The 22,997-nt window shown below is 54.9% G+C and overlaps 1 protein-coding gene across 4 annotated transcripts in view; it reads right to left on the bottom strand.

The window, feature by feature from the left end:
• RBM19 (RNA binding motif protein 19) overlaps positions 1 to 22,997 on the bottom strand; it is a 129,581-nt gene that overhangs the window by 9,480 nt on the left and 97,104 nt on the right. The window contains exons 24-25 of one of the 4 annotated variants that reach the window (XM_036929301.2): positions 5,542 to 5,654; positions 4,731 to 5,308 (exon numbers count right to left, since the gene is read on the bottom strand). The exons of 2 other annotated variants lie outside the window; for them this stretch is intronic. In XM_036929301.2, coding sequence (XP_036785196.2) covers positions 5,557 to 5,654 — 98 coding nt within the window. In that variant the 3' untranslated portion in view covers positions 4,731 to 5,308; positions 5,542 to 5,556. Of the gene's footprint in view, positions 1 to 4,730; positions 5,309 to 5,541; positions 5,655 to 22,997 lie in introns of those variants that run through there. One more of the 4 variants, XM_036929302.2, reaches the window with a different exon arrangement.

Here is a 22,997-nt window from a genome sequence, read left to right as displayed (position 1 = left end):
TGTGAACTTGACACACAAGCTTCTTCAGGAAGTTCTTCACCTCTGCCTGATGGCTAAGGGTCATCTCCAGCCTAATGCAGCACACGCTAACTTCTTTCTTCCTCATGCTTAGGCTCCAAACCACGGTGTCAACCCGGCCGTGCACACCCCTCAGCCAAACATCTAGCATGTCCGTGGTGTCCACCTTCAGCATGACTAGGACCTGGACACTGTTCCCCTCTGCAGGTCCAAGTCACCACCTCCCGAGGTTACTGCCCCAGCCTCCATACTCAGGTATGCCCCTCTGCCACTGATTCTTATTCAACTCAGCAGTAGTAGGAGACCATTCTGCTCCCCTCCCTGGGCCCTGGAACAGCCATGCCTGAGCCTGCACAGAGGGCTCCACTGTCCGCACTTCCTTCTTCTTCCCTGAGCACGTGAATCCCCCTTGACCCCTGGGACACTTCATACAGAAAGCAGCCTCAGTGGCACTAGAGAAACGGTCAGCTTCTCAGGACTGGGGAGTGTCCTCTGTTCTGTGCACTCCTGAGCTCCCAGCACTCAGTGCCCAGCCTGGCAGGCAGCAGGCTCCACAAACATCTGTTGCATGCACGCACCAAGGACCAAGGGGTTTTTGGTTCAAACCTCCCCTTGGGCTCCGCAGTTCTAGCGGAGCCCGGGGACGAGGCCAAGGGCTCAGCCCCTGGGAGCCAGCTGTCCTCAGTGGAGTCTCAGGGCCACCCCAGCAGCCCCCTCTCCACTCTGGTGCCCAAGAATGTGAGGGCAATGCCTGGTGCCATCCACAGCCATACTTGGCTGAGACATGAGATCCAGAGAGGGTGGTCAGGCAGGAAACTGAAACACAGCCATTTACAGGTGTGACAGGTGCCCAGTGCCTGGGAATCACCAGAGCGCCTAACAGGGGCCTGGGCTTGTCCAGCATAGGGCTTGGAAAAGCCATCTATGGGAAGGTGCCTATTTCAACAGCTCAGGCAATGTGGGGGAAATTATTATTAAGTATTCTATTAATCTTCTATTATTAATACTGCTGAAGAAAATGATTACATATTATTAGTGAAGCTGGGCAAAAGAGCAGTGGGGAGGAGAGAACCCGAGAGGCTTTTTGTAGAATGGGAGAATGTGTTCTAGTTCTGCAAGATGCACAAAGGGTTAAAGTCATTTTCATTAAAATTTAAATTTCAGAAGGCGCTCACTCTCTCTTCGCTGTCCTTTGAACGTTTGACTGGCAACCATTTCATATTTCAATCTCGGCAGAACAAATTGAATTAGATGTTGAAACCAAACTCGGCTCTGTTCACCAAAGCCTGCATGCTCGGCTTGCACTAATCCTAGATGCTGCAGAGCACAGACAACGCGGAGAGTGGGGCCGGCCACAAAAGACAAAAAGCTGAAGATGGCAGCAAATGCAAAGGAGGAAAATCCGTGGGCAAAGGCTGCTGGAGGCTGTCCTCTGCCGACGTGCGGATCTTCCATCCAGGAGACAGACCCAGTACTTTTGTCCTTGTATCCCTGGCACCTGACACTGTGCCTTGCACACAGGGGCGCCTACTAAATATTTGATGAGTGAATGAATAAATGAATGAATGGGCGAGGATTGTGATCAGCTTTGAGAACTCGCTCTGCCAGCCTGGGCCTCTGGCCTGTGCCCTTTCTGCTCCCTCTGCCGGTTGCCCATGTGCCTGCTACTTTCTGAGAGGCCACTAGCTGCCTGGTGCTCCCCCAGGATCAAGGTGCTTCTGCGGGAACTTGGGCTCACTCTGATCTTCGGACCCTCCAAGCCAGCTCCTGCTCTAAGTGCAAAGCGGCTGGGGGATGCCCCACATTTCTAACACCCTTCAGGACTCTTTGGGGGCCTCACCCTCTGGCTCACCCCCCCAGACCACCAAGCTTCTGCAATGACCCATCCGGGTCTCCATCTGCTCAGCATTCTGGAGCCCTGTGTGCACACACCAACCAAACTCACACCCTCCCTACTCTGCTTTCCTGTGTCCCTCCATGGGGTCACCACCAGGCCTCCCTCCTGCCATCCCCAGCTCCCTGGATCCTTTCTGTACTCCTCGGCCAGTTTCCCAGAGGGGCATTCAGGCAGAGAGCTAGTAACAAAGGAGCTGGAAGAGCCCAGATGGCAACAACATCCCCACCTGGAGGGCTTCAGGGAGGCAGTGGTGTTACCACAGTCCAGGGCTGGGCCCTCAGTGGAGATGCAGTGTAGGACAGAAGGTGGGGGAGGAAGGCCCTTGGCCTCTCTTGTCTGCCTGTTCCCAGAGGCCTGCTGGTGCCCACCCCTGGCGAAACCCAACTGCAAGCTGGCTGGCAGGGCAGCCTGGCAAATGTGACCTGCAGGGGTCAGGCCGAGTCAGAGCAGGCTGGGGGTGGCCAAGGGGTGCTTGGCAGGGCAGAGCTCCAGCTGCTGACTCTGGACACAGCCTGCCCACGTCCAGCAGCCGTACAGCCCTCTTCTCAGCTCTCTGACCATCGGGGCCACCGTCCCCATGAGACATGCGTGAGCCTGCCCCATCCTGCATGGGCATCGCGAGGCTCAACAAGACCCTGGGCAGAGCTCCTCCCTGCAGTTTATTCCTGGGATCGCTCTCCTACATCTCCCAGTGGATTGGGATGACTGAGTTCTATCATCACTTGTAACTCAGCTGAAGCCTCAACAGAAGCTCCCCTGTGCCCCAGCTCCCTGGTGATGCAGCAACCGTCTCCCGGCTGCCTTGGCTCAAAGGCCCAGAATTGCCCCAGTTCCCCGGGCATTCACGGTGTGGCTGCATTTCTCCTAAACTGCTTCCACACAGCCCCTCTGTCCCAAAGGGGTGGATACTCGGGGCCAGGCATACTTACTGAGCTTTACTATATTGTTACCTAGCTATAGTTTTTCTGGAATAATGATGGTGATGATTACAATAGTGAAACTTGTGACAACTTTAGTAGGAGTTTAAACTGTTTACAGTAGCAGCTTTTTCCAAAGGGGTCAGGAAAGGTCTCAGGATGACAGAGACATCCGTTCAAACCCCAGGCTGTCACCTGCACTAGTGCTATGACTGAAGGAACAGGAACAAGGATGTCTAAGGCAGGGACACGGCAGAGTGGGGGGAGGCTCTGGGCGTTGGGGAGGAGCTGAGTGTGGCTACATTCACTTAAGAGGTCAGGGACTGTTTCTCTGAGTGAGGAAATGGGAATTTAAGCTAAGACCCCAAAGAAGAAACAGAAAAAGAAGGTCCCAGGCAGAGGGAAGAGCAAGTGCAAGGGCCCTGGGGTGGGGTGCACTGGGAAGGCCAGAGCACAGGAAGTGAGGGGCGAGGGGCAGGGGCTGAGGAGGAGGCCGTCTGTCGGAGGAGCGGTGTGACTTTAAGTGTGCGGGGCCCTGTAAAGTTCTGGACCATGATTCCACGATCCCGTCCACAGATCCAGCCAGATCCCTCTGGCTGCATGTGGAGAATGCAGTGCTCCTGGGTGAGGGGAGGAGGTGAGGTTGGCATCTACCGTGGGCATCAGCAAGGGTCAGGCATGCATGAAGGTGGGGTGACAGGGCTCCCCAAGATCTCCAGGGAGGGTGAAATTGACTGCTCCTATTCGCTTAAAGGTCTGCCCCCTGTCTACACAGCGGGTCCCTGGGCTGGGCACACAGGCCAGGCGGGGCAGGAAGGAGGGAAGCGGACATGGTCCCCTGGCTTCCTTGCTCCCTAGGCCTTGTGCGGCTGGTAGCCTTCTGTCCTCTTACTCTCCCAGACATCAGCATCACAACCCTTGTTCCCCTGCTGTCCTAGCTCCCTTTGGGTTTGGGCTGTGGCAAGCTTGGCTTTTCCTCTGGACCCAGGGAAGGCAGTCAAGCACGAAGGGTAGTGACCCCAGTTCCTGGTCAGAGAGGCTCACAGCCTACACGTGCCCAAAGCTCTCTGGGCTTCCCAGCACCTTGCGCAAGGCGCCATGAGCATCACCCCATTGTTAAGGGTGAGAGACTGGGGACTCGGGAGGTGAAGCCACCGGCCCATGCTCACAGAGCTGGTGAGCGGTGGAACATTCCCCATAACCCAGGCTGGTCTGAACACAGAGCCCAAATAACACCAGGCTGAGGGAGGTGGCATATCTGCTTTGGAGACGTTCTGGTACAGTCACTGGGTCACTTAGGATGGTGCCAGTGATGCCGCCTTCTGTGCCAGGCCCATAGTCTGATGATCTCGATTTTGGTGACCATGGACCACCCTCCCAGCTCTGGCGGTGTGGAAATGTGAGTACAAACTACATATTCAACTGGAGAGACCCACAGGCCCCTGAGCAGGATGAGCAGCTGGGAAGTATAGGGTAGGAGCCCTGCCCTGTCATGCCCGAGACCCCCAGCAATCTGGGGGCCTGGCTGGGGAAGGTTTAACACTGACCGCACAGCCCCCACCCAGATACTGGGGTCACCTGCTGTCTGTGCAACACCCCACAGTAGGAGCTGGTATACAAGCTACTCTAGGTTTTTGTCTTTTGCTTCTGTCACATCTTGGGGATGAGCTAGGGTTGGTCAGCAATCCTTGCCCCACAGAGTGGGGGTGTGCTTAGGTAACGGGGAGCAGGAGCCGTGCTTGGATTCCAGGCCACTCTGACAGTTCGATGAAGACTGGAACCTCCTCCCACAAAAACGCACAGACTAAGTTTTATGCACAAAGTTGGAAGGTCCCTGGATGCTCACTTGGGGCCCTGTCCTGTGGCCCCAGATTAAGAAGTAAACAAAAGTACTGATGCACATTTTCTCTGGGCTTTACTTGGATTGACTGATTGAGTTCAAGCACCATCTCTGAGGTCAGTGCAGTATCACTTCTATTTCATGGAAAGAGATGCTGAGGGTCAGAGGGGACCTCGCCAGTCAGAGGTCGTATGGAGGATGGGAATGGCCAAGCTGGGATTCAGACCCAGGTCAGAAGGGCTGTAGCTCTTTCGTCTCCACCATCCCGCCTCTTGGCACGTGCTGGGCTCAGACCATCCCAGGTTGTACTCAGGGCCCAAGCCTGAGATAAGCCTCGGGACACTGCTTGCCAGGGCTGGGGACCTGGCTGCATTTCGCAGGGCCCCCGGCCCGGGAGCAGAGGGCGTCCACCAGTAGCTATGCAGCTGAGCTCCACCAGTGAGACCAGTGACTGGTGACCAGCGTAACGGGCAGCGCAGAGCCTACAGCCCTTGGACAACAGGGCCAGAGCATGGCCCGGTGACTAAACCAGGGCTCACGGTCCCAAGGGACGAGGACAGGGTGGGACAGAAGGCAAGTCCCAAGCTGTGGGCAGGCCCCTGGACAGACACACGTGGGAACTCCAGCTCAGCAGCCCTGGAGAGGAGAGCACGAATGGAAGCTTCTGGAGCCTGTCTCACGCACTCAGCACCTGGCAGTGGACTGAGGCCATCGCCACCTCCGACCTCGGGCCAGCGGAGGTTGGGGGCTGCCTGCCGCCCCGGCCCCACCCCACAGCGCACTGCCACCCCCCCCCCCCGACCCCCTCAGCATGGTGGGGTGCGCAGAAGCCAGAGCGGCTGTCCAGCCCTGGGTCCTGGAGCACATACCCTCTCGGTGCCAGCTCACAGCTGAAGGGTTCGCTCCTCACTGTCGTCCTCACCGTCTTCCAGCTGCTCCAGGATCCCGTCCAACACCACAGACCGCTTTTTCTTCAGGGGCTCTGTGGGAGCCCAGATGGCAAGAGAGGAGAAAAGAACAGCGGAGAGGGTTGGGGGGCAGGAGGAAAGACGGCGTGGAGAGGGCGGGCGAGCACAGGGACGGGCAGGGCAGGGTGGGCGGTGGGTAGGGGTGCGGCGGGAGAGAGCAGGGGAGAAAGATGGGAAGAGTGGGGGAGAATCAGGAGGAGTGACAGAGAAGGCGGCAGGGCGGAAGAGGGGGGAAGGCATGCGAGGAGGGGGGCAACACAGGCAGCCCTGCTTCAGCTGCCTCTGCTGCTCAGCTGGCAGCCCTGCCCCAACCCCCCAGTCTTCCGACTGGAAAGAGCTCCAGTTAGAAAGGGGTGGGGGCGGGAGGAAGGCTGCCTCCCAGCCGCAGAGGTTAATGGATCGCTGCCTGGCGTGGGCAGAGCTGGAAACCTTCTGAGAGGATGAGTCGGGTGAGGGAAATGGCTGGGGAAACAAGTAGAAGCTGCTTCTGTTTCCTGGGAAGTCGCAGACTCTTAATGGTAGAGTCCATGGCTGGCACACAGTAAGTGCTCAGTAAATACTGTGAATAGGTGCTCAGGGATTCCAGACGAGGGGTGGAGGGAAGAACAATTAGAGGTGGCTTCAGAAGGGAGGGGTTATTTGACTTGGGCTTTGAAGAATGCAGAGGAGTTCTCTGTGAGGACAGGGGAAGGGGATGCAGATGCACAATATGACTGTAGAAAGGGCATTGTGGGCTCTGCAAACTACATGTCCTCTGGGCCCCAAACGCTTTACTGAGTACACAGTATGTTCTATGGTTCTTTTCCTCTCGACACCCCACAGGCAGTTATTACTGCCTCTTACAGGTGAAGGAACCGAGCCACAGGTAAGTCTAAGATCACTCAGCGAGGAAGTGGCAAAGGCAGGACTCATGCCCAAACCACGCCAAAGCCCACGGTCTTCCCACTTCCCATGAAAATCTCCAGTGCTGGCCAGAGAATGTCAGGGAGACAAAGGGTGGCAGGAAACGTGCACTGGTCCCCTTGACCCTCTTGACGTTGGGGGTGGTGGGGCTCAGGGCCGGCCTGCTCTGTCAGTCCCTCCACTAGTCTAACCATTCATCACTGGTCAGTCTCACTCACAGACACAGCCTCACTTGCACGGAGGCAGCTGCAGACAGCGCCCCCTTCCTGCTCAAACAATGGTGAAGGCTTCCAGGGCAAAGAGACTGCCCCCGTGACCTTTTGCCTCGGTTTCCCTTCTGGGCTAGGAGCTCCTGAGGGCGCTTCTCCCTCATCCAGAGCACAGCCCAGCACCTGACCCAGGTGAAGAACCCTGGGTCTTTCCTGGGTGGTACTGGCAGGTGACCTGGCCTCTTTGAGCCTATTTCCTCATCCCGTTCCTCCGAAAGTGACCTGCACACTGGCCCTTCTCACCTCCATGGCTACCTGCCTGATCCTAGCGCTTCCACTTTCTCACTGACGCCCTGCGCCGCCCCCATCACTGCCTGTTCCAGCCTGGCCTCCTCTCTGCACAGTAGCCCGAGAGACCCTTCTAGAACAGGTGCTACTGCTCCAGGGTCTCCAAGCTCCCAGGCTTGGCACTGCATGGAGAGGGAGATCCAAGTCCTCTCTCTGGGCTTGTCTAGTGTGCACCCCCCTCGCCACCTCCACACCCACAGGACCCAGATCCCCAGGTCCAAGCCCCAGTGCCTGTGTCTCCTCCCCAGGAGGACCACTGTCCAAAACGGGACCCCCATTCTTCACCCCCATCAGCTCCGTGGCACTTCTTACCAGGAACTGCCTGTTCAGTGCCGTGCCCCTGCCTCGGCACACTGCCCGGCACCCAGTGGGTGCTCATTAATATCTGCCAAAGGCAGGATGAGTGATGGAGCAGTAAGGGGGGCAGGGTGGAGGCTGAGGAAGGTGGAGGAGGCCGCCCCCGCCGCCTGCCTGCCCAGGGAGTCTCAAGGCCCAGCGGCTGTATCCATCATTGTTAATCATGAAAAGGGAGAAGGGGGCAGGAGGGGCTGGGGGTGCGGTAGCAGCCCAAGGCTCAGACAAACGCCTCCTTCCCTGGCTTCCCCCTCGACACTCTTGGTTTCCTTATAATAATCACCAGACTCTGGAGGTACACAATGGCCTCTGGAAATTCAATCTGTGGGCAGGTAATAGGAGCCGGGAAATAGGAGGGCAGCAGAATAGGGCCCGTGGGCCTGTCACTGATGCCCCCTCCCAGCTAACAGTGCAGGGGAAGCGCTAGCTCCTGGGATGTGGTCCTGCTCTCCTAGGTCAGGGCTGGCCTGGGGTCCAGGAGGGCCAGTGGTGGCCAGCAGTAGCCACAGTGGTGGCACCGTGGTGGTCTTCACCTCCATGGAGTTTTTTGTTCTTTACCACAGCCTGATCACAACTCAGACACTGGCAAGTTGGCAGCAGGCTTTATGCCTGCCCATTATGTGGCTCAGTCTCTAAAATGGCTCTCGTCTTCAAGCAACTCCCCCCTCCCCCACACCCACCTCTGTGGTGGCCCCTCTGCTCCAAGTTGCCATCATCTATGGCCTGTAGGATGGCAAAAGCCCCCTCTGCCCTCCGGCCCAGAGGCTGGTCTAGAATGGCAGCCAGAGGACTCTGTTAAAACCCACATCAGAATATGCTGATCCATTGTCTAAACTCTCCTTTGATATGCATCACACCTTGGGCAAAGCTAAAGCTTCTACGATGGCATGAAAGCCACACAAGCAGGCCCGTTACCTCTCTGAACCTTTGGTCACCCCCCACTCTGCTCCAGCCACCTGGTTCCTGGCGCCCACCACGCTTACCGCAGAGCCTTTGCACCTGCTGTTCCTGCTGCCTGGAATACTCCCCCGCACCAGGACTCCCCTTTTCAATGGGGTCTCCCCAACTGTCTTGTTTAGAATCCCAATTCCCTCAGTCCCCTCCCCATTCCTCTTTCTCCACAGCACTCAGCCATCTGTATTTTGCTGTTTAGTTTCTGTCTCCCTTCCTGGAATGTCAGCTCTAGGAGGGCAGAGTTTTTCCACTTGTGTTTTGTCATGGCTCTGTTCCCAATGCCTAGAACTGTGCTGAGCACACAGTAGATACTCAAAAAACATTTGCTGAGTGGCTAAATGAATGCATGACAGGGAGACATGAGGCTGAAAAGCTTAGGCTGTTGAAGGACAAACAGAAGTGGAGACAAGGCCAAAAGTGGTCTTCAACCTTTGTCCATGTTTTCAACCCCTTACACAACAGACTGGGGAGCCCCTGTTCTGAGCCAGGCACGGTAGTGACCATGAGACAGGCCCAGCCCCATCTAGGGAGTTCCTGGTCCAGCACAGATGGAAAAGGAGCCAGACAACAATGCTCCCTAGGGCGTAATTAGCACTATGAGAGGGAGGCACCTGCTCCAGTGGTGAGCAATCAGGGCAGCTTACTGGAGGAGGTGACAATGTAAACATGGTCAGAACCCAACTGACTCCAAGTTCGGGTCCTCCCATCTTGCTTTGCTAGTCTACCCACTGGCAGGCAGTTGTACAGATGGTTTTATGGCTGCTCCCACCCTCTGAGACAGCTCTCAACCTCAGCTCAGCTCCATGGGTACCAGCTATGCTCACTCTCTGCCCAGGAGCTGGGCTTCACTGCTTTAAAGACTCGAGAGCCAGTTCTTCTTCCATGCCTTTGCTGGAGTGCCAGCCCTAAACTGTGCCTCTTGTAGAGGGCCCACCTTCCTCTGAATCACCCCAGTGCCAAAGACTCCCCTGTGGTCATTAAGCAATTGTTTAAAGAGCCAACTGTCCCCGAAAGAGCCAACTGTCCCCGAGGCCACAGAATAAGAACCCATGGCACCAGAGGTGGGACCTCGGGCCAATAGTTGCACCTCTGCGAGCCTTTGCCCTGCCTCTGGGAACAGGCAGCTACTGCCAGTCTGACAGGAGTCCCAGAGGTGCCTGACGTGGCAGGTCACTGTGGTCCTCTGCATCTCTCACTCAGCCAGCCCCACTGCATCCGGTGAATTCCCACTCCTGTACTCAGCCTTAACATGTTCTTATTTTTAGGAAGGGAGTGTCAGCACAGCTATGGTCTGGAATACAAAAGGGCAGGAAACCTCTAGGCTGTGTCCAGCTGTCACCAGCTAGCCCGAGCACACCGTACGCAGTGGCCTCGGCTTAAACTCCTGGTGGTCCAGCGCCCAGCACTGGGCATCGTGGGTATCAGCTCACCTGGAAGACCTTGTAGAGAAGCACAGCCCAGGGAACTGAACACCTGGCCAGCTCTTTGAGGGCTGGCCATCTGAACATCCCCAGGACTGCAGTGGCCCCAGCCCTGCCAGACTGTGGGCTCTGTGTGGGGCTGGGCCTGTCTGGTTGGGTGCTGTGCTCCAGGGCCCAGCAGGGTAGGTGCTCTGTAAACATATGCTGAGTGAAAGAATGAATGTATGAAGGACTAAATGAATGAACGAGTCCTAGGGCATCAAGGTAGTGATTTTGAAACAATAAAACTGCTGTTGCTGGGATAGCAGTAGAACAGAGTGGTAGAGCTGGGAGGCACCTAGGATGTCATCTGGCTGGAGAAACTGAGGCCCTGAGGGAAGGGGGTGCAGCCAGAAGAGGAAAAACACACAGGATGGGGCACTTCACAAGCAGTATCTCACCTGCATTTCATAAGCCCCTCCAGGAGGCAGGCGTCATCACCCCTGTTTCACAGGTGAGAAGACGGAGATGCAGAGAGGCCCGTGACCCAACGCCCCACAGCGAACACACGGCAGCCCAGGGCTCCAGCTTGTCCAATCTACAACCTACAGCCGCTCTGTGTTGTGCCACGTGGCCTCTCCTGAGGGGCCAAGGTCACAGAAGAGCCAGGGACAAGGCGCCTCTTGTGGTTACCAAGTCTGGCTAGGATCGTGTGCATGCGGCACTGGCATTTCCCAAGCTATGTGACCTTGGCCAGGGCACATACCCCGTCTGAGATTCAATCTGTCATGTATAAAATGGGGGGAGCAGGGCAATTCCCCCACCCCTTCCTTCTCTGTGGCCACCTTCCGCTGACCCGCGGGCCCTGACCATCTGGAGCAGCGAGGGGTGCTGTCCTGTGAAAGCCTCTCATAGAAACCCCCGCTTGTCCTCAGCACTTCTAACCATGCTCAGGAATGACATGCTGACACCACATCGCCACCACTGACTAGCCTCTCTGTATACCTCAGTTTCCTCATCTGTAAAATGGGGGCACAACTAACACCTACCTCACAGGGTTGGGGTGGGGACTAAGGTATGGAAAAGAGCAATGCCTGGCCCCTGGTTGGGACCCCGTTGCTGGTGCTGAGGTCAAGGCCACTTGCTGCTATTGCTCACATCTGAGGCGCTAACATGTTCCTTTGCCATTTGGCCACTGAGTGCCAACAGGGTGGGACTGGCAGAGGAAGGTGGGTACAGAGTAGGCGATCAAGAGTCGTTAGGTAAGTGAATGAAATGGTTTGGTTCTTTAAGGCCAAAGGAGGTCCGACCCCCTGCCCGGCCCAGGCTGGCAACTGAGGCACAGGGGATCTACTGACGGCTGTGGGATGAGGGGCAGGGAAAGCAGTCAGCGACGGTCTGGCTCCACGGCCTTGAGAGTCAGATAATGTGAAGTTGCAGCCCTGCCACTAATGTCTCAGTGACCTTGGGCAAATCACTTCAGGTTTCTGGGCCATGGCCTCCTCATCTGTACTCTGCGGTTGAAAATAGGACCCACCTCTCGGGTGGCTGTGAGAGTCAGTGAGTTCATGAGTGGAACCGGCACACCTAAGGGCTCAGGCCTCGTGAGCTGTTACTGCTCTTGTGGGCCTGGCATATCTGACTCAGGTCGGGTCCCCCATGTCTCCCCCAGAGGACGCGTCAGGTCCCAGTTCCCACCAAACACTGCCGGGCACCCTCCTGCCTGCCCTGCCTGACGTGGAGCACCTGCTTGCAGGAACAGCTGCTGAAATCCCACTTCCCTGACATCAAAAGCCTCAGTGGGTTTTCACCAAACAAACATAATGCAGAACCAGAGAAAGGTGTAAAATAAATAAACGAAACAAGCTGTGCATTTTCTTCCAGTATTACAGCTGTACCCGAAGATAAACAACAAGTGAATGTCACCAAACATCAATACCCAAGAAATTAACTCGACAAAAAACTCAGCCGTCCCCCAACAACCCCCAAGTCCTGCCCGCCTACCCTCCCCCGCCAACCACCATTTTGCATTTCTGGAGTTCCCATCTAATGATTTTATTTTTCAATTAATTCCTTGACAGAATGCCAGCCTGCGTCTCTCTCTCCCATCCCTGGCTGGCGCTGGCGCCCTGCGTGGAAGGCAGAGGCGGGCAGAGAGAAAGGTGCGGGCGGGTGGGCGGGGGGGGGCTGTCAGGAGGACAAGGGAAAGCGCTTCATGGTTTTGTTCCGGAGGCAGAACGTTAAGGAAAGGCAAGCGGGGGAGAAGAGCGCGGCTGGCCCAGGGAAAAGGGAATTCTGCAAGGAGCCTGGGAACAGGCAGGTGTCAGCCAGGAGGCTGGGTTCTGAGCCAGGCTTCCAGGACCAAAGCCGCTGCTCCTGGCTGGGTGACCTGGGCCAAGAGCCTTTCCTCTCTGTGCTGTCCCAGCGGTTCTGAATGGTACCTGGCGCTGAGGGAGCTTAGAAGCGTTAGGAGAGTAAACATACTTAAGGCCTTCACAGCAGTATCTGGCATACAGCAAGCACTCAATAGTGGCTAGTGCTTTGTCATTAGCAGACACTGTTACTGAAGGCAGGCAGGCAGGTCACTTCCCTTCTCTTTCAAATGGGGACACCAATATCAGCCCTGGAAATCTGCAGCAGCCACAGAATTAGCAGGCAGCCCCGGAACACGCAAGGCCCTGGCGTGGGGGCAGGCTCGAAGTGTTGGGATTCAAGTCCCGCCAAGAAGAACCCTCCACCAGTGAGGTGAGCCAACGGGGAGTTGGCGGACAGATGTCCTGGCCCCCTTGACTCGGTGGCCTACTGTCCTGGGCCATGCAGGGGGATGTATATAATGTGCAAATCCCACTTTTGGGACTATTAGGGTGTGGGGACTTTGGGGGGCTGGCACCCCAAGGGCTGCCCACTCTTGATGCCTCTGCCTGGGTCCCCCCACCTCTGGATCTTACAGCTCCCTTGCCCTCAGACACCCTGATAAGTCTGCATCCACGGCTCTGTTTACAGCAGGCATACACCAGAAGTTCATGGAATAAAGGGCCCTTTGCAGATTGGGGGTCAGCCTGGTCCATAAGACCAAATCAGTGGCTCTTTATCTGTACAAGGAGGCTGTTTAAGGACATGGATGGTCCTGCTAAGAACTAGATGTGATGTGAGCCCTTGTTCAGAGTCAGCAGGCAGGAGACTGGGCCCCAGACCTGCCTCTGCCCTCTCAGGGTCTTAACAGAGTTGCTTAACTCCACACCTCAGTGCCCCTAAGTGTTAAACAGGTACAGGGCCTGCTCTCCTGTCCCAGACTGCCCCCATCATTCATAGCATATACTTTGCACCAGGCTTGGTGCTTGGGGATACAGCCATGGACATACTGAGCCACCAGCCACCCAGTTGTCTTGGAACCCAGCAGGCAGAATCAATGCTGAGGGCTGAGGAGGACAACTCCACAGGTACCGGCCAGCTCTGGGCAGCAGGCTGGATGTGGACGTGCAGAAACCCTAGGAGCTGGACGATACTGTTGTCCCATTTGCCAGATATGGAAGCCGTGCTCTAGCTTTGAGGGAATTCATGTGACCACAGACGCTCCTCCCTGGCAGGCCTTCCTGTCCCAGCACAGAGCCCCTTAGGGAGCTCTCAGCAGGAAAGGTGTGCAGCAGATCCAGGCCCCAGGGCAGCACCCACCTGACTGCATCAGCAATTTTCTCCAGAGGCCAGTGGTTTTCAGCCCAACCAACTGCCCGACAGAATAATCTAGAAAACCACTGAAGCCTGGACTCTATCCCTAGAGGTGCTGATGTGAATGGCCCAGGGTAGGCCCTGGCTATTGAGATGCCCGGATCATCGCTGTTGCCAACCACATGGTGCCGAGGACCCCAGCTCTCTAGGCAGTAAGAGACACAGTGCTGCCTAGTGGGCCAACCTTGCTCTGCACAGTTTCAGGCGGCTCCCCATTCACAGGGGTTGGCAAAGGCGTCCCGGCCTAGATTATCGTGGATTTAGCCCATGGTAGGGCCGTGGGGCCAGGCTAAACCAAGGGCTTTTGGGCTTGGTCCTGCATGTGCTTGCATTAGTTAGATGCCGGAGAGGCCTGTGCAGGCTGAGGGGAAGTGGGGAGTCCAGGTGAAGGTGACTGGTTTGCAGAGGAACAAAGAAGGAAAGGGAGAGGGCTGTTAAGCTTCTCCCACTTCCTTGCTTGGGCCTGGAGGGATCTTTCCATTTCTAGTGGCTGGGCTGACACTGGCTACCTGCCCCTTTCCTCTTGGCACAGGCCCCAGGTTGGGAGTAATGGTTGAAAGGGAGGAATTGGTAACATCTCCTCGGTGGGCCAGGGGGGAATGAGGTCTGCACCAGATCCCTTGGCCTGAAGGGGCCAGGCAGGAAAATGATGGAGCAGGGGTACTAGTGGCTGACTATAGGGAGGGCTGTAGACTGTGGCAAAAGGAAAGCTAGTGAAACTTGGGCCTAGCCGCCCTATGGGAAACCAGGACCCCGGGGGTCAGACCTGATTTTTTGAGAGGTCAGAATCTTGATTTTCAGGTTAAATCTTCTGAGAGCAAAACTGTGGCAGTTAATTCAGAAAATATTCTTTCATATTTCATGGGCAAAATAAAGGTCTGTGGCCGATCTCAGCTGATAGCTTACCAGTGTGGCCTCTCATTTCTCTCTCTTCCCTCTGTCTACAAAACCCCCCTAGTTTCACTTGTGGTCATGAAGCAGTAATATAAAACTTGTCTGTGTGTTTTCCTTGGGTTTCTCCAGCCTGGGCCAGCCTACAGTTCAGAAACTAAACCAGCCACCCCCTGCTGCCAGTCACAACTCTGAAGGGAAGCCCACCCTGCTCCAGGCTCTCTTTCTGGCACTCTGGTCCCCAGGTCCCCGAACTCTCGTCCAATCTGGGCCCAGCCCCTTCCCCTCCCAAGTCGCTCTGAAATTCTCCTTCTGTCAGTTTAATTCCATGATCGATGAGGAAGAGCAGGAGAAATGGCCCGGCACAGCTGGTTTCCCCGTTAGCCCTAGCAGGGATTCCTGGCCTCGCTGGCGACGGCTGAGTGAAATGTTTGCGGAACGCAGAGAACACAAGTCAATAACAATTTAGCTGGATTGGGAGCAAGTACCTTCCCCACACGGACAGCCACTCCCGGGGGAAGGAAAAGAGAGTGTGCAGGCTATTGCTGAAGCAGCTTGGAAATATTTCCAAAACACCACTCAAAGAAGCTCGGGGCCCGGGGCTGCAGGGAAGAGGAGGAGGGGAGACTGGAGGACACCTGCTCCAGCCCACTCTGGCTCCCCGAGCCTCTGGGCACCTCTGTAGGGAGGCATGGTGGGCTCTCTGAACGTGGCTCCCTCCCCACTGCCAGCCATTTGCACCCTTGACAGCAGCTGCCACGGAGGAGCTGCCTTGACCAAAACAATTTCTCCTTCTTGATTTTCCTTCTCGGATTCTGCCTCCACCAACTGGGGCAGCTGGGGGTGTGAGAAAAAGTGGGTTTCCCTGCCAATTTCAACCTGTCTTTTTTTTTTTTTGAGAGGGCATCTCTCATATTTATTGATCAAATGGTTGTTAACAACAATAAAATCCTGTATAGGGGACTCAATGCACAATCATTAATCAACCCCAAGCCTAATTCTCAACAGTCTCCAATCTTCTGAATCATAACGAACAAGTTCTTACATTCAACCTGTCTTTTGATGCCACCCACCAGCATGGCTGGGAGCAGGCGGAAGAACACAGCCCACCACCTAGGGCAGAGAAGGCAATCCACTTCCGAGTGGGTAGGGCTAGAACGTGTCCTGTGGTCAGTCCCCCCAGCCCTGGGTGGCCTCTCCTGTCAGGACACTTTATGGCAATCTGGACAGTCCCCATCACCTGCCTCCTGCTGGGGCCTTCCACACCTCTGGAGGAAGGGCTACCACAGAGAGGCCTTAAAGAAGGAATAAGAGGCACCCAAATGGAGGAATAAAAATGAGGCCAGGGAGCTTATGAGAACGTTCCATCTCCAGGGAACTGTAAAGATCCACAGCAATGGGGTATTTTGAATAATAAATTCTGTGACTTCACATACTTGCTCGAACTTTCCTGGCTATGATTTTTAAAGCCCGATGATTATGTTTTCATGGCCAAGATCAAGGAGGCATATTTGCAGGGGCTGGTGTGGGGATAATGGGCTCTCCTGGTCCCCAATCTTTTGACAATGTGCCGTCGTATGAATGGTTAAGTTATGGAAGGGGGTTGGTGGTGGTTGGTGAACTGTTGCAGGCTTTAAATATCATCTGTATGCTGATGACTTCCAAATTTATATCTCAGCCCAGACTTTGCCCCTGAGCTCCAAACTCATAGCTCTATCTGCTTGACATTGCAAGGGGAGTCTTAATAGGCGCCTCAAACCAATGTGTCCAGACCGACCCGCCCCACCCCCTGACTTGCTCTCCCCAGCCTCCTGGGGCTCATCACCATGAAGCACCGCCATCCTTTGAGTGGCTCCCAGCAGAAATCTCTACACGGGCCTTAATTTCCCTCCTGTTCCACATTTACTACACAGGCTCAATCCAACTGCTTCTCCTCATGGGGTCTCTGTCCCCGCCCAGGTCACAGTCCTTGCTTACTGGGACAACTACAGCGGGACTCTCACCTCCACTCTTGCCCCTCTACGATGCATGCCCCACAGGGCAGCGAGGACAAGGCCTGTAAATCTCCCCTCTCTAAATCTGAGGGACTTCTTGCTGTATCTTGAACAAAGGCCTGGCTCCCCGCCACGCCCACCAAGGCCCCACCAGGGAGCCCTAACAGCCTTTTGTTTCCTACCACTCTCCACCATAGAACTGTTCTCTAGCCGCAGTGGCCTGCTAGGAACATGCTTCTTCCCCAGGGCCTTTGCACCGTGGCTCTCTCTGCTTGGAACGCTGTCCCCCCAGATCTCTGGCTGGCTGGCTTCACACCATACAAAAACATCGACTCCTTAGAAAGGCTCTTTCCAATCACCATATAGGAAATCTCACTTTCCCATTTCACCCCCAAGGAGTATGTTATCCTTTCTAATTTCTCCTGTAGGGCGTGCTGTTATCAGAACTTTGTTGTTATTTACTTTTCCTGTTTTATCACCAGTCTCTCCCACTCAAATGTCAGCTCCAGGAGCGCAGGAGAGCCAGATGATAACCTTCTCTGTTGTTCACTGCTTTGTCCTCAGTGTTGAGAAAGACTGAGCAAATGAATGAATGGAGTAAATGAGAAGCATAGCAAAGGGGCCTCCTTTCCAGGGAAAGCTGGAGCTCTTAAGCAGGGTGAGGATGTGGCTAGGATGCCTCTAAGAATTATATGCTCTCTGAGACAAGAGGGGTCATCATGGGAGGGATCAGCAACCACGGTTTTTCGATAAAATAAGGGCAGCCACTTCACAAGCCCTAAGGGCTGTAAACTTTTTGTCTAAGCGGTGAGATGGCAAATAGTTTATTTAGGTTTTGCAGCGTCTCTGCTGCAGCTACTTAACTCTTCTCTTGCAGCACAAGAACATAACCATAGATACCGCACGAACTGTGTGCCAGTGGGCATGGCTGTATGCCAAAAAGACTTCATTTAAAACAGGTTGCAGGCAGGTACTGGTTGTGGTCTGTAGGTGGCAACCACTGCCCTATGTGGACTGCGAGCCCAGATCAAATAAACGGGGGCATTTGGGGATTTAGGAACTACTGGAGTTTTAGGGAATAGTGAAATCATATGATCTGTTCTGTAGGTGCAAAGCTGTGTGACCTTAGGCAAATCATTAGACCTCTCTGAGTCTCAGTTTGCACCTCAGAAAAATGGGAATAGCACTCTCTCCAGGGAGCTGCGAGGCTAAAATGAGACTGAGTACCACTTGGCATTCTCCCTGCACATAGTGGGTTCTTGACAAAGCTCTTCCTTTTTCCTTTCTCTTCCACCTGACTTGATCTTTAGTAAGAAGTCACACAGTTGCCTCTTTTCAGATGGGTGGTGTTTCAAGTCTCAAGGTTAGAAATATCTGGCTTCAGGCCAAGCAGGCCCCAGCGCTGGCTGCAGGCTAGCTAACTGTGGGGCCTGGGTCACGCTGTCCAGCTTTACTGACCCCTGGTGTCCCTACCTGTGGGGCGACAGGGTGAACTGGGGCTGACACTCGCCCACTGCCTCATACATATTAGATGCTCAATCAGAATGGGCCACTCTGAGAATTAGATTTTTATTTTTTCACATTGTTTCACCCTCCAAAATAGTTGGGGAGCAGCAACTCTGTGCTAGAGGTAGGGCCAAGGTGGGGGATGTGAGAGGGCCATGTGCCCTGGAGGGTGAAGCCTCACGGGGGGGAGAGATATGAAACGACCATGTACATGAATCCAGAGCAGCAGGAAGGCAAGGTGGGGTGTGAAGGGGGGATGGAGAAGACACAGGGTGTTGGGAAAGCTGAATCGCTGACACTGGGGCTGAAACCTGAAGGCAAGGGGGCTGGGGCCCGGCTGACAGCACCAGGACTCCAGGGGGGTGCAGCTGTGTGCCAGAGGCCAGTGGGTGATGGGGACAGGCACCCATCTGCCCCTGAAGACAGCAGCTCCCAGCCCAGCCTGGCCTGGCTCGGGCAGGCGGGGGACTTGCCGCTGCCAGCCACTTGCCATGCCGGTCATGTCTGCACTCCCAACTCTGGAGGGGAAAGGTGCCACTGCTAACCGCAGCCCATCAGCCCTCCCAGCTGGAGTAAGACAACGCCGGGAAGCAGAGCTGTGCTCCCGGCCAAATAAAAGCCTGTTTGCCCAGGCCTCCCTGGCTGTGGGCGCTCTAAAACAGAGGGTTTTGCGGGCGGACTGCTTTGGGGCCATTATGTTCTCTCGGTGGCACGCGCAGGAACCACGGCCTGCCGAGGCCCTGAAAGCTTCTCGATGCCATGGCCCTGCTGGTTTGTAACACGCTCAGGAAGAAAAGGACACAGCCAGTGGCCGACTCTCCATTCTTCCCTGTGCTCTCTTTTCGCCCTCCCTCACCGAACATCACTTTGCCAACTGGGAACGGCCGCTGGAGGTGACAAAGCGGATTCTGGGCTGGGGAGGGAGGCAGGGGTAGGACAGGGGAGGGGCGGCTTTGCAGAAAATGGCCAGGCTGGCTTGCTACTGCCTTTCGAAAGCACCTCTGTCTGGTGTCAAGCTCTTTACCTACTCAGGGCAGCTTTTCAAATGACTTTCAAAGACTTGCACTTTGGTGTTCACTTTGACAGGTATTTCGCAAGCATCAACTTTTAAGAGAAAATATAATGCCCTGTATTGACAGGGACAAGGGATAAAAAGAAAGCTTCCACTGGGGGTGGACAGGGCTGGGGTCTACAACAAGATTCTCTGGACAGCTGATAAGGAGCCTAGGTAAGCAGTGAGCCCAGACCAGGCACTGAGCATGTTTGTTTCCCACAACTGCACCGGAAGGCACCACATGACGAATGTTTTTACCAGGGAGGAATCCTCCTTCCCCTCCCTGTGTGCAGAAACACACTCACCACGCGCCGGGCACAGGGCTACATGCTCAACTCACAGGAGACCAGGTGGCATTTAGAGCAGCGGGCGCACACACCATCCTGAGCACTGCCCACGCGCTGGGCATATTCTCTCTCTCTCGTTACTGTCCAGCCTTGTAAAAACCAGGGTCTTTTCTGTCTTACTCCCCTGCCCAGAGAGCATCCTCTGTCTGGTTTGACTGGAATACAGAGATGACAGGGAGGCTCTGGGCAGCCCAGAGAAGGAAGAAGAATTAGTGCCTTGATGGGGAGGGAGCCGTAACGTTTGCTGCAGGCTCACTGTGCACCACGAGTTTCTAGGCATCGTTGCCTTTCATCCCCAATTTCCTTGAAGTAGGCACCCTTGTCCCATTGTACAGTTGACAAAGCAGTGGCTGAGTGATTTGCCTGAGGTCACAGAATGGGTATCAGGGCACATGCTGGGGTAAAACAGAAGGGGCAGTGGCACGCACCCATTGGGACAAAGGCTTGGCCCAGCAGGATGGCTGAAACTCAGGTCTGACTCCAGATTCGGCCATTAGTAGCGGGTACCCTCGAGCAAGTTATCTACCCTCTGTCTGTGTCCCAGTTTTCTCATCTGTGAAACCTAAGACAGTGAGAGTACCTGCCTCCTAGGATTCTGATTCTGCAGGATCAATACCTATGGCAGCCCGTAGATAGTACCTGGTACACAGGAAGGATTAACAAATGAAGGTTGTTACAGTAATAATAATTAGTATTATCTAGCTTAAACTGCTCGTGGAGCTGTTCACGTTGTGGGGTGAGAGAGGCTGGCCACAGGGGCTGAGAAGGTCTCAGCCCACCAGCATTCTGCTTCCAGTCTCCCCCAGATTGGCGGTTGGCCTGCTGAGGAAGCTGAGCTCTGGGGCAAGAGCAAACTCGGGGTAACTCGCATTCGGGGTAACCAATAATGAAGGCTTTGGCCGGGGCCAAAGCTCTGCTCTGGCCACTTCCCACTGTCCCCGAGGGCGGCTCGAAGGTCCTGGTGTCACCAGCAATCTTCCCACTGAGCCCTACTGAATGGTTAAGATGCCTGCCTTTCAGTCTGAGGCCCACATTCCACGGGAGCCCTTTGTTGTGGCCTTGGTGCTCAGGCCGGGCAAATGGGGCTTGGGGCCTCCACCTGAGACCTGAGTGCCTTCCTGGCAGAGAGCAGCGCCGGGGGAGGGAACTGGGCATGGATCCCACCTGCCCTCAGAGTCTGCCAGGGCCCTGGAAGCTCTGAACAATGCGAACTTCGACACAAATGAGCTGGGTATTTTTCGCCACAGGGAAGGGGCAGAGCAGGGAAAAAGGGTCCAGCCAGGAGGGCAGGAGGCCAGCAGCCCTATTCGGAGCATTCAGAGCAGCGGCAGGCACCTCCTGTTTTCCCAAAGAGATCAGACAATGGGTGGAGTGGGGAGAGGGACTGACATTTCCAGAGCACCTGTTCTGTGCTCACTCATCGACCTCTGCCTCCGCCCCAGTGTCCAGCCTACTTGGGAACGGCCACCCCGAGTGTGGGGGTATGTTAGCCAGACTGCCCATGTTCAAGGCTTGCTCCCACCATTTCCTACCTGTGTGACCCCTGGCAAGTTGTTTCATCTCTGTGCACTTCCGTCCCTTCATCTGCACAATGGGCAGATTAACGGCATCTACATCCTAAGTGTTATTACACAGGTGAGGAAGAAAAGGCAACTTATGCTGCTTTGCTATTCTTCTCGTCACCTTTACAAAATTCTGTAAGGTGATGGATGCCTTTGTCATCCTCATTGGTCAGATGGGAAACGGAAGCCCAGAGGGCACAAGGGCTTGTCCTGGGACACTCAGCTAGGAAGCAATATGACCCAGGGTTTGCTGTTACAAAGCTAACCTTCTCGGGACCAGGACCTTGCAGAAAATCTGAAGCCAATAATAGACCTTCTTGCCAGAGTGGTAGGTACACACACACACAGGATGACAACATTTCTGGGTGTTCACAGCCCCTCTGAGGCCAGTCCCCGTCTCATACCTTGCTGTGCTCTCGAGAGAACATTCTTTTGTTTTCAGAGGATTATCATGTATTTCTTCACACAGAGTGCTGTAACAACACGACTGGCAATTAATTTCAGACACTTGGCTCCCAAACTCTCAGCCATCTTTTTGGTGCCTTTTTATGACCCATGGGCGCGGCTGGCTTGGAGGTTTGACGTTTGGTCAGGCTTGCGCAGACCCTTCCTACGGGCTGCGTCACGGGTCATGTGTCACATCCCTCCAAGGCAGGCGTGGCCGCTCCTGCCCTCTAGGAAACCTGCTTCCCACCCAGCCACATGCTCTGGTGTTCGTGTGGCACCACACGTGCTGGATATTCTCTTCCCTGGTGACCTATCCTTGAGGGTGGGTAGGGTCTGGTAGCACTTGCCTTCCACACAGTTGGTTAGCTCAGAGCTGGTGGCCCCCTCCAGGCCCCGGGAGGGCAATGTTCCTCCAGGGGGGCCTTTTAAAAGGGAGTCCAACACCCAGGACACACAGGAAGTCCTTAATAAACAGTAGTTGTCATAAGTCACATCAATACTTGATCTCAGTTCTCTCATCCATAAAATGGGGCTCTTCATGCCCATCTGATAGGGCTGCGGGGAATCAGTGGGAAGAGGTATGCAAATAAACTACTGTCTTTATTACTATTATTAGTATATCTGCCCCTTTCTGGCCTTGGCCTGCAGCTGATACGCAGATAGCCAATTGCACAGAAATGTTCCAGGCTGAGTCTTTCTTTTGGGCTGAGACAATAACGCCGTCTTTGGAGCTCAATTTATTGAAGGGGGCTTCTCTCCAATGCAGGGCACAAGTGCTGAGCCTGCACTCCTCTGCGGCCCTGTGGAGGACAGGGAAGGTCCCTTACACAAACATTTGCAGACCCGTGCATTTGGGCCTGTCAACAGCTGTCGATATGGACAGGTTCTCTTTCTGCACGTTAGGATTTGGGGACATATTGAGTTGTGAGCTTGTGACTGTGTACTTAGCCCCGATTTCTCTAATTCTCATTTGCTTTGCTCATGTATCTCCCAGCCTCAGACTGAGGGCCTGGCCAGGGCCAGACACTGCTTGGCACAGGGGCCCAGGGGCCCAGGGATGAACTGACAGTGACAGAGATGGGTGGGCCAACACAGTCTTCATGCTGGTAGAGACAGCAGTCCAGTGAGGACAAGAGACATAAAGAAATAAATTATAACATGTCAAGGAGAGCACAGGATGGAGCAATTACTGCTACCTGGGGAGGGGCAGGGAAAGAAAGGGAAGGCTTCCTGGAAGGGGTGTCATTGAGCTGGACCTTGAAGGCTGCAAAGGCACTGCCAGGTGAAAAAAAAAGTGACAGAGCAAGGCATTCTAAGCAGAGGGAACAGCATATGCAAAGACACAGAGTCCTGCCTGTCATCTGGGGAATAGTGAACTCTTGTGGGTGGGGTGGTGAGGAGGGATTAGGCTGGAAAGGCCCCTGGGGTGGGCAGGGGAGTATCATCTGAAGGGTTTGGCAGGCTGAGCTACAAAGGGCTTCTACTCTGTCTCTGGAGTTCTAAGCACACTTGTAGGGGATGCAGTCTTGGAAGCCCTGCTTGTTAGCCCCAAGCCAGACCAGGGAGGGCCAGCTAGAAAACTCACAGCTCCAGAAAGGAAACCTCCTCCCAAGTTGCTGCCTGATTTGGGAAGCTGACTGTCACTGGCTGGGGCAGTAAATG

The sequence above is a fragment of the Manis pentadactyla genome, chromosome 14 (genome assembly GCF_030020395.1).
Source record: "Manis pentadactyla isolate mManPen7 chromosome 14, mManPen7.hap1, whole genome shotgun sequence".
NCBI classification, from domain to species: Eukaryota; Metazoa; Chordata; class Mammalia; order Pholidota; family Manidae; genus Manis; species Manis pentadactyla.
The sequence above is the reverse complement of the archived record's forward strand: the minus strand, read 5'-3'. Positions and strand labels throughout refer to the sequence as shown.